Below are 11,684 nucleotides of genomic sequence, written 5' to 3' on the forward strand. Positions count from 1 at the left end.
AGTTTTAAAGTCAAATTAGTGTACCAGATACTTTATAAAATTAATAACAACTTCACTACACTGACTAGTAAAAAAGAAAAAAAAACATACTTTAAGTAGTATTTTAAAACAAAGATAACCTGACATAATGCTTTCTAAATAACAATAACAAATTACCTAAATATTTGCAAATAATCCAATCACTATCAGTAAGGTAAATATTTTATCTAAGAAAGAAAACCACGAGATTAAAAAACTGGAAATCATAATTTTAAGTACAGCAGGAAACATTTGACTTGACAAATACTGACAGGGGTATGTGCTCAGCTGGCATCTTGCTTGAGGTATTTTTTTTTTTGTGGCTTTCTTCTTAAATGTAAAACTCATATTTTATAATCTATTTCTGTAGTGTTGGAAGATATTAATATTTATTAATATAAGATTCCATTCTTTCCCAGTTGAAAATGTGTTGTTAAAAAGGCTACCACACGCCTGACGTGAAGTCTTACAATATGAATATATACAGAGCTATCTGGCTTTCTTATGAAATTACTCATGGGGTAACAATAAGATGATGTTAATGACCTAGACATGCATATTCCAAGGTCACCTATAATCAAGCACTCTCATGATTCCTAAGTAATGTAAAAATAATATAGATGTGTGTGTTATAAAAAAAAAAACTAAACATAGAAAACTTGCTAGGTTATTTGATAAACCTGAAATAATAGGACTAAAGAGCGAATTTTAAAATCAAAACCACCTTGTTACTTGCGTAGGTATACCTTCAGATCACCACCTCCCGCCATTTTCCGTGGGAAATGATACTTGGAAGAGAGCACCTGTCTTCTGCCCATCCCATGAGACCTTGACAGCAAGCAGTCTATGTACATGTCCCAGAAGTCTTGGGCTATGTTTAAGAAGACGTTGTAATGGCCAGGGCGCTGAGATTTTTGCAAGAAGAGCATGAAATTCCAGAAAGCATCCGCGCTGTGCTCTATCTTGAGTTCCTTCAGGTCTATCAGTGCCAGAGAGCAGGTGTCCCAGCACTGGAGATCTATGTCTTCCGTGATGCTGGGGCTGACGCTGCCAAGCACTCCCTTTTGAAATTCGAAGTCAGCGTTGGTGAGATTGAACATCATGATGCCGCCCAAGAAAAGATAGAACCATCTTCTTGCAGCAGAATCCATCCTATATATAGGCAAAAGAGAGAGAGAGGTAGTTTTTTTTAACAAAGAAATTATTCAAAAGTTAGTGATCCATTTAAACTTAGAAAATTGGTTTATGGTATAGTTGAGTATGTATTTGTTGCTGTTCCTCTGAGCTGCCGACTCTCAGACCGACCCTTGAAAGGGACGTTATGTTTCTGGCTTGTCAACCAACTGTCTTTGGGAGCCACTGAAATCTAGTGTATGTGTGTGAAGATGTGATATTCATTTCGTTCTACATGTCATTCTACATGTCGCTACAATAGGGTTTGTCAGTTTTTAACTGATTATTAAAAATCTGTTTGCCTAATGGCACCTGCTATCTCAACTATCAATTTTTTTCAGATATATATATATATATATATATATATATATATATATATATATATATATATATTGTTGTTATTGCTGTTAAGCACTCACGTCTGGTGGATCCTGGATTTTCTTGGGTTGTTTGGGATCAGTTTAGCAATGAAGATATGTCCATAAAAGAGCGGGAAAACAAGGTGGGTACAAGCTAGTCTGAGATGGTGCAGAGTCAGTTCCGGTCAGCACAGACCGTCATGTTCTAGTGGCTTCTCTGCAAAGTTTCCCTGACAGTGAACTCCTCAGCAAATCGACCTAACACACCGGCTAAAGATCAAGGACTAAATTGCCAATAGGTTGCCACATAGCTGTTCATCTAGACTGGCACTCTAAGTGCTCCTATACACACCACTGCAGCCAGCTCAGAGAGACGGGGTGAAGAATTTGGAACCCAGAACCCAAGACTCTCTCATCTCCTTTCTGTACACTGCCTTTCTCCTCCTCTCATTAAAAGAAGCTAAGTTCTTCTTAAGGAAGAAAGAAATAGAGTATTCACGTCGTTTCACGCGGTCGGGAATTGTGCAGAGTGCGCTGACAGCGGCCGGCAGGGGGAGGTCTTCTAAAAGGGTGAGGGGCGTGTGTGTGGGGGTCGCTCCAAGACTTTCTTCCCCCTCGGTTGGTTAGCTTCTGGACCAACGCCCTTTCCATCCTCAGCTGCATGGCTGGGACGCATAAGGAGGAATCCTTCCCGGGAACCGGGGAACCGAGTACCTTCGGTGGATGTCCAAGGCACGCGCGCGTCCTGGTACGGTACCTGAATGCGCCCCCGACTGGGAGACCGAGGTATCCGTGCAGCCTCCTCGCTGGGGGCCGGGAGGTGTCCCTGCAGGCTCAGGACGTCCCAGCCCTGGAAGTAGGAAGGAGGTAGCAGGGGTTGGGAGCGGGACCGTCTGCGCTGTGCTGGCGGCTCTGTTGCGGGCGCAGCTCTGGAGACAGCCCGGCTGGACCGCCGCTTTTCTAGGGACAGAGCAAGCCTGCGGAGAGATGGCCACGCCCCCTGGGGTCCCCGGACCACGCCGCTCTTGCTGCCGCTGCCAACTCAGGCTTGGCTTCATCGTGATCACATCTGTCTTTCTTCCTGGCTACCTCATCCTGTTCTCTGAGATCGGTGCTGACAGTGGGTAGTCACCAACCCCCAGCTATCTTCTCCCTCAGCGGGACACGCCTGTGTGCACAGGAAAATTCTCTCAGGGCTAGAGACCTGTTAAAAGCTCTAAGCCTTTCCGATAGGTTCTAAACTCCAGCTAATCACCGTTTAAATTATTAACACTAAGAAACTCAAGCCTGACCTCCCCTCGGTGTCAAGGCACAGTTTAACTTTGTTTTGTTCTCCCAGGCCCTGTGAGGATTGGATGATCCCTACCTGACGGCTGGAAGAACAGTAAGGCAGTCGGCTTTATCCAGCCTGCCATTTCAGACACAAATCAAACTCATTCAAAATCAAACTCACAGACTCACCCAGACGTGTTTACCAAACACCTGGACGACCCGTGGCCAAGTTCACACATGTAGCCAACTTCTGAGGCTTCAGCACTTTTACATAGGACTAGGAATGTTGTAAGTTGGTATAATTAGGCCATAATTGGCCGGTAACGTAAGTCATAGCAAGCATGTAATCTTTCTTTTTTATATCCTGTAATACATTTTGATCAAATTCATCCCCACCTCTCTCCTGCAATTTCTCCTTTAACCCCTCCCCCCATTACTATTCCTCCTCCAACTCCGTGTCACACTGTTTCTTAAAATCCACTGAATTTCATTTGTTGTACGTGGGTGTCAGGTAATCTACTGGTTAAGCATGGTTAAGGGGCTGCGCTCCTTTGTCCTCTAGAAACCAGACTGGGATTCTGGCTGGCTTGATGTTACACAGGTCTTGAGCACTCCCTTCCGCCTGCTGTGAGATCCTATGTGCAATGAGACTCATTGTCAGGCCTGGCAAACACTGTTTCACTGCGGATGCCTCTGGCTTTTACAATCTTTCCTCCCACCCTTCCCATGAGGATCCCAGGCTTTGTGTGTAACCATCCCATTTAGGGTTGAGCACTGTACATTTTCTTTTTCTCTGCACATTGAGTGGCTGTATGTCTCCGTATTAATCACCCTCTGCTGTAAAAAGAAGCTTCTCTGATGAGGGTTAATGAAATGAACTAATCCATGGGACTAAAAATGAAAACTTAAGGGCCAGTTTATTACTTTGTTCATTTAGTAAATGAATACTAGGATCCCCCAGAGGGCCCATGGTATAGCCAGCCCCATGTTTTTCACCCAATTAATACTATCAAGAATGAGTTCTTGGGCCAATTGTAGTGGTACACGCCTTTTTTCACAGCACTCAGGGGGGCAGAGGCAGATGAATCTCAAAAGACTAGCCTGGTCTACAAAGGGAATCCAGGACAGCCAAGGCTACACAGAGAAACCCTGTCTCGAAAAACCAAACCAAACAAACAAACAAACGAACAAACAAATAAATATAAAAATCCTGGGATGGAGCGATAGCTCAGTGATTAAGAGCACTTAACCGCTCTTCCAGAGGTCCTGAGTTCAACTCCCAGCAACCACATGGTGGCTCACAACCATCTATATTGTGATCTGATGTCCTCTTCTGGCATGCAGGTGTATGTGCAGATAGAGCACTCATATACATAAAATAAATAAATGTTTGAAAAAAAAAGTTTTGGGTTGGAGAGATGGCTCAGAGGTTAAGAGCACTGGCTGCTCATCCAGAGGTTATGAATTCATTTCCTAGCAATGACATGGTGGCTTACAACCATCTGTAATAAGAGCTGGTGCCCTGTTCAGGCATGCAGAGCTACATGCAGACACAACATTGCATACATGATAAACAAACAAATCTTTTAAAAAAAATGCTGCCTTCTGTGGTAGACTTTAGAATAATCAGAAAGTGGTTGATTACGCCTATAACATTATGCTACCATTGTACCAGTGAATATCCTTCCAGGCCAGTCCTTACTATAACCCACAGGGTTCACAAATGGATAAGACCGTTGGTTATTTTTCTCCCAAGTAGCTAGCTTGCATAGCTCCTTCAAGCACTATGAAAGCTAGCCAGTAAGGATAAAGTCTGAGGCTGGTGCCAACATGATTTCTCCATGTCCTATGACTCAGGTATACGGTGTCTTCAGCAATAAGGATCTTACTATTAATTCTAGAGGCTACCCATCGGCAAGAGCCTGTAATGCTTCAGGAATCAATTGGATTTTACTGACCAAAAAGTCAAAAAGAGGCAACCCATACCCATACCTGGAAATAGGTTTATCTGATAGTCTATAGCGTCTGAGGGAGACATTGTCCCTCCATTACACAGTCACTCCATTTAAACACAAACACACACGCAAGCACACACACATATGTACGTGTGTTTCAGGAAGCTTCCATGGTGGTAGATTTCTAGGTCTTTAGATGTGCATAACTCTCAATAAGTCTTTTCATTCTCAGGACTATATTTTGAAGGAATTTTTGTAAATGGGGACAATAGAATATCTATAGTAGCATAGTTCATAAAAGCAAAGACATAAAAAGAAGAAAAATCACCATTAATATTAAAATAACTGTAGGATATTCAACAATATATTCTTCAATGAGATTAATAGATCACAGCAACACACACACATATAAACACAAACATTATTTTTTTTTTGTAAGCAATAGTACTAAAAGGCAAAATCACAGAAGACATAATTTTTACAAAGTTCAAAGACAGGCAAAATTAAACTTTTTTTTTTTTGCACATATTTGTAAGTGGTAAGACAGTTTAATGATGACACATTTGGGGAATATGATTGAGTTTAGATACACGAGAGAAAAAGGTCTGGACAAGACACAGAAACCTTGTCTGGATAGTGATGAGGGTTCAGAGAGACTGTACTCTCACAGGGGATGTGATCAGAGGGCCTACCACTGAGTCCATGCCAGACAGTCCCATTGGGGGAGGGACATAAGGGAAGAAGAGGGAGGGAGGGTGAGATTGGGAGGAGATGAGGGAGGGGGCCACAGCCAGGATCCAAAGTAAATAAATTGTAATAAATGATAATATAAAAAAGTTAGCATGCAAAAAGAGAGAGGGACAGATGCACTAACCTGGGCTAGAGGATAAAGTGCTTTTAGTGAACCTGAGTTCAACAGCCAGCACCCTCATTGTAGCCCAGAACAATCTGTCACTCCAGTTCCAGGGCATCTGTTGCCTTTAATTGACTCCTCAGGCACCAGGCATGCATGTGGCAAAACACCCACATGCATACAATAAATAAATCTAAAATCTTTTTAAATGAACTTAAAGAATATTTTATTATTGGGTCCCTTTGGCAAAGTACTGGTGCCATGCCCTCTGGTGTCTCTTCGTTTATGACTCCTATGTATTAATTACATTCTTTCTCAAAAAACTGTAAGACATTAGAAATAACGTATTTCCAAGATAGGAAGAATACTTGGTGTCTGGCTACACATAAAAGAGATGGAGAGTGATACCTGCTTCGAGGGTGACATTGACAAACGCAGAAGAGGGAGAAGAAGATAGTTGGTAAGAAAGATGAACTGACGTGCTGTGTGAGAGCTTGTCCTTAGTCTTCTGCAGTTTCTGAAAACTACCTAGAAACAATTAGACTTGCAATGGTGTTGTTCTGATGGAACCTTAGTTGCTGCCTGGAGCAGCAGAAAGTCTAGATGCGTAGGCACTATGCTCAAAGTTAGGACCCATAACTGCAACCTCGATCATTGAAGGAAGAAGATTAAGACCAATCAGCTTGGACAATCTCCAGGATAAAATTGATGCATTAGATTGCTATAAGGCCAAATATTTTGGAAATTTTCCTAGAGCTGGGAAAACTGATATGATTGATCTAGCAAAAGGGGGGTAAAGTGGGAAAACTCACACAATAATACACCCTGGAGTGGCCACGAAGGCTGGGTGTGATAACATGCATCCATCGCCCCACCACTAGGGAAGCCGAGGCAAAAGGGTCAGTACTTGTAGGACGTTATGAGCGACATAGTGATATCCCCTCATCAAGGGGAGGAAATAACAAATACCTGTACAAGTTTAGACTTCAGAGTTGATTATTCATAAAGCCATATGTACTGCCTAACATAGGTAGATATATGTATTATTTGTCAAAAATAAACCCTCTAGTGTCTGGAGAGAAGGCTCAGCAATTAAGAGAATTTGCTGCTCTTCTAAAGGTCTGGAGTTCTTGTTCCCAGCTCCCATATTAGGCAGTTTACAATGGCCTGTAATTTCAGCTACAGGGAATCCAGTGCCTTCTTCCAGCATCCATGGGCACATACATGTGCGCACACACACACACACACACAAATAAGTAAAATTTTTTAGAGCTGATGTGGTCATGCACGCCTTTAATCCCAGCACTCAGGGAGGCAGAGGCAGGCAGATCACTGTGGGTTCAAGGCCAGCCTGGTCTACAAAGTGAGTCCAGGATAGCCAAGGCTACACAGAGAAACCCTGTCCCAAAAAACAAACAAAACAACAACAACAAAAAAAAAACAAACTATAAGCAAGTGTGTTTTCCAAGCCATTCATTACCAGAAGTAAAGTATTCCTCCTGGTCCCATCATGATCCTTGTGTTCCTAATTCATTTCTAGTGTCCCCACACTTCATCCCCAAATTAGATGAAGGGTATCTCTACCATCCTTTTTGTCACCTTAGGTCCTGACTTCACATTAAGCTTCCTTTCACATAAGTCAGTTTTATGGCTATAACTGGGTGTCATTTGGCATTTTGTTTGTACGGTACTATTTGTCATTTTCCCTCAAGATCACTTATCAAAAAAATACATGTATTACAAACTTTTCTAGTGACTGTCATAAAACTACAAAGAACACTCAAATATTTTTCATCGGTTTCTATTTCCGTGCTGGAAAATTTCAGCTTCTTAGGAACTTCTCACTTCTCAGCAGCCGAAACCCTCAAACACTTCAGAATCTTAGTGCTGCCTGTAAAGATTTTCTGATTTAATCAAGACAATAGCCTACTCAGGTGTCCCTCTGCTCCTTCTCTTCCAATCAACCAGCTTCAGCTTTGTCACGCTTGTGCTCATCTTGAGTCTGCTGTACACAGCACACTTCCCCAGGAAATACTGCCATCATCACTCTGCACAGCAGCCAGAAGAGCCCTCCACACACAGCAGGGACATGCTGACTGCGTAATCGTGCTCAAGCACTACAAGAATAGTTTTTCAAGTCATTGACTTTCTGACTCATTATAATGAAAGACATTAATTTTAAATATCCACACCTCAATTCCCTCTGGTAATCCTTAATTACAATGTATTTATCACAGTGTAATTCAATGATCTTGCCAGTAAAGAGAGTAGGAAATGAGGCTGAAACAAGGACCCTGCAGCGCCAAGAAAAAAAAAGTTTTTTGTCTGATACTTGAGGGAACAAACAACATTATTTTTCCAGGAACATGGGAAAGGATGATGAATAAAATACTCACTCTGAGATAAGAGAAAAAGTTCAGGACAGAGGTAAGAAAAGATTTTCAGTTCCTACTTCTTCAAAATAAGGAGCAAAAAAGAAGATCATTAGTATAAAATATTTTGTAATTATTTAAGGAAAGGAAGGAAAAAAGAACGTTTTATTAGGACATAAAAATTGAAACATTAAAGACATATAAACATTGTATATTCTAATAGTCTCATGTGTTAGTCAAGGTTCTTTAAAGAAATGGAACTGATAGAATAAGGAGACTGATCAGATTTGGTTACTTGATAAAATCTGGGTGGCCCAAAAAATGGCTGCCTCACATTGGAGAAGCCAAGAATCTATCTAGTAGCTGCTTAATTAACCAGGATGAATGTCTTATCAAGGGCTGGAGAACTCCTGAAAAGATTCTGGTTTTCAGCCAACTCCAAGCCCCAAGAAGCTGGTTCTAATATCAAGTGAATGAATGCCACTGCAAAAGAATAGATAAACTTGGCAACAAAAGTGAAAGCAAACAAGCAAAAAGAAGAGTTTTTCTCTTCCGTGTTCTTTAGTACAGACTGTCACCAGAAGGTGCTGCTAGCATTTAGGGTCTTCCCGCTTCTCACAATATGATGAGGAAAAACCCTCTCGGAAGTGCCCAGCAGCTTGGTGTTCACTTGATTCCAGATGCAGTCAAATTGATTATAGAGATTAGCCATCAGAATGGTCTTGTGGTTAGAGTCCCTTGTTATTCTTGAACTTACGTGGGGCTTTTGGATGCTCGTAGATGGAACAAGGAGCTTGTGAATAGACATGCCTGGCACGCAGGTGGGAACATGCTCAGCTTTTACCGTGTTTTTAGTTGCACCTGAAAGTTAGCTCTGAGAAAGGTAAGCAACCTTAACACCTCTTCTGCATTTCTCCTTTTGTTAGTTTTTTTGAAGCTTTTAATACTCATTTTTTAAATTTTATGCACATGTATGATTTGCCTGCATGTGTATATGGATATGTGTGTTACTAGTGCCCATAAATACAAGGTGAAAGAGTTGGATTCCCCTGAAACTGAAGTTACAAATGATTGTGAGCCACCGTGTGGGTGTTGAGAATCAAACCAAGCCCTACGAAGAGCAGCCAAAACTCTCAAGAGCTCTGAAAACTCTGAGTTATCTCTTCAGCCCTCTTTTTATTTGTTTTTTATTATTACATGATAGTAAGCATAAAATAAAGCAGTTTATTTAAAACAGCATGTAAATTGTAATTAATTGATGTACTCTGCCATCCAATTCTACCATTTGAAGCACTTTACTCTGTGGTGCTTTAGTATTCATTTTATCTCTCATCTCAGTATACCCTAGCCTCCTTTCCCTTCCTAAATTCTAGTGACTTTTGTTCTTCAGTATATTCCTATACAATCAGATTTTAAGTTCCACCATTCAGTGAGGAATGTGGTACTTGTCTTTTTGTGCCTTGCTTGTTCCAGTGAATATGATGTCATCTGGTTCCAGCCATGTCTCAGCTACCATTTTAATAAAGTACTGGAATGGATGGATCATAGCTTTGATTCAGTAGTCATTCTTTGTACCTATGAAAAATAAATAAGTCAAGATTACTCAATTTTATATCCTAATTCTACTTCTGCTGTAGCCTTTTATATCTAGACTGACATACATTTGTATGTACTCTTTGCTTTCTTATTGTAATATTTCAGTGTCTTAGAAGGAAGCACTGTGAAACTGATGTGGATATTGGTTTTTCTCCTCTGTGAACTCTAAGTAATCATCCTATATTATGTAGCATATCCTCTTTTCAGAAAAGAGGCTCCTTCCACTAACATCCCAGCCCTGCTTCTTTGATAAATAAACAGCCATCTTTCATCTTTGAGAGGGCCTAGCAGGATCGACATTAGTAACATTTTAAGAGGACATTTCTGTGAGACGTGATTTCATCGGTGCGCAGGTATAGTCATTCTTGACAGTGAGACAACTGATGCGGTGTAAAGGAGAAGTCCAACATTACATCAATGGCATGTAAAGGGACAGCTCACACAGTGTGAGACCAGCCCTTGGAGGCTTATTTGTAGAGTTATTGCTTTATTTCCATTTCAGAAAAAAGCTGGGAAATATCATTTCCAAACACGTATTATAATAACAAAATTGAAAAGAGAAAAATTTTAGTACCTTCCTAGCCTTTCCCCACACTCCCTTATTAAGAAAAGACAAATAATAAGTTTTTTATGTCTCAGTGAAACAAAAAAGTGTATTTTAGAAAACTCAGTTCTAGCCTCTAATTTCACATTTTCCCAAACAAGAAATTTTTCAGTTACTGAATGACAAATTCCAGATGACACAGAAAGTGGAGCATCTAAGTAGATGCCTGAGACTAAAATGATGTGAGGAACACAATCTCAGATTTGTAAATGATCACACAATTCTCAGACCTCTGAGGTCCTTTACTCCTCTTGTCTGCTGTGCAGTGGTGGGAACAAAGGAAAGACTCTCTCATCCCTTGCCACCTATGGCAGCAGAAGAGCTGACCCTGGGGTCATGAGAGTGAGAGAACTGTCCCTGTCCCTTGACAGCTGCAGAGAGGGCCCCGAACCTCACCGGGGCAGCAGGAGAGAGCTGGCCCTGGTTGCAGGGGGTTACAAGGAGCTGGCCTTAGGGCATGAGAGAGGAAGAGCCAGCAGGCTGACCAGCTCAGAAATCTGTCAGGCTGAGGTCTAGGGCTCTGAATTCACCTGCCCCAACATCTACCTCATCAGTGAACTATTGGAGTGTGTGAAGCAGCCAGTCCTACAGATCCCAAACTACAGGATCTCCATGACAACAGGATAACTAAGAGAGGTCCCCATGAGGTGCCAGTGTTGATTGCAGAAACCAGAGGCCTCATACCAGACCAAGGAGTCATTGGAAAGAACATTTGCAAGCAAAGAAGTGTGGACAAAAGGGTTTCCTGTGGAACACACTGACACACTGCAGCTTCCACAATGAGTTTTTTTTTTTTCTCTGTTGGGGGTGGGGGTTGCAAGGTGAAAGGTGGAGGAAATGAATGGGATTGGGTTGAAGATTTGAAATTCACAAAGAATCAATAAAAAGTTTTTTTTTAAGTACTATCTCTGCTTTCACAACCATATCCTCCAATGATCTGCCATATTCTCTATAGAAAAGGTACAATGTACACAAATGATATTTCATCCCAAGGTAGTGACTTACCATGTGTGGAAGAGTAGTTTATTATTTATACATAAAGCAAAGGCTAAGATATTCGTATGATACCTTCTTTTTGAGAAGAATATTGTAGTTCACTGAATTTTGATGTACTAATAATAAACATTTTAAATGACTTATTTAAACTGTCAAAATTGTCCTACTATTATGGGCAATTTTATGAAATCTCTTATGTTTATGAACAACTTTATGAAATCTCTGTAAATCAATAAAGAACATGAGGTAAATGAGAAATGTGATTATATTACCAGCTTTTCTGCTACATAAGCATTTGTTTTGAATAAGAAAAAAGCTTACTATGAAGCTGGGTGAGGTAGCACTGGCCTTTAATCCCAGCACTGTGAGTTTGAGACAAGCCTGGTCTACAAATTGAGTCCAGGACAGTCAAGGCTACACACAGAAACCCTATCTTGAAACACACACACACACACACACACACACACACACACACACACACACACA

The 11,684-nt window shown here is 41.1% G+C and overlaps 1 protein-coding gene across 1 annotated transcript; it reads right to left on the reverse strand.

The window, feature by feature from the left end:
• Positions 1-414: 414 nt before the first annotated feature.
• On the reverse strand, positions 415-2,464 carry Fam237b (family with sequence similarity 237 member B). The gene is made up of 2 exons (XM_055612967.1): positions 2,308-2,464; positions 415-1,170 (listed from the first exon to the last, which is right to left on the reverse strand). Exon 2 carries the CDS (start codon positions 1,167-1,169, stop codon positions 747-749), a length of 423 nt encoding a protein of 140 aa, XP_055468942.1. The 5' UTR covers position 1,170; positions 2,308-2,464; the 3' UTR covers positions 415-746.
• Positions 2,465-11,684: the final 9,220 nt, after the last annotated feature.

The sequence above is a fragment of the Psammomys obesus genome, unplaced genomic scaffold, assembly GCF_907164565.1.
Source record: "Psammomys obesus unplaced genomic scaffold, mPsaObe1.curated_primary_1811, whole genome shotgun sequence".
NCBI lineage: Eukaryota > Metazoa > Chordata > Mammalia > Rodentia > Muridae > Psammomys > Psammomys obesus.

Coding starts and splice junctions, on each gene's coding strand:
- Fam237b (XM_055612967.1), bottom strand. CDS start 1,169: ATGGATTCTGCTGCAAGAAGATGGTTCTATCTTTTCTTGGGCGGCATC.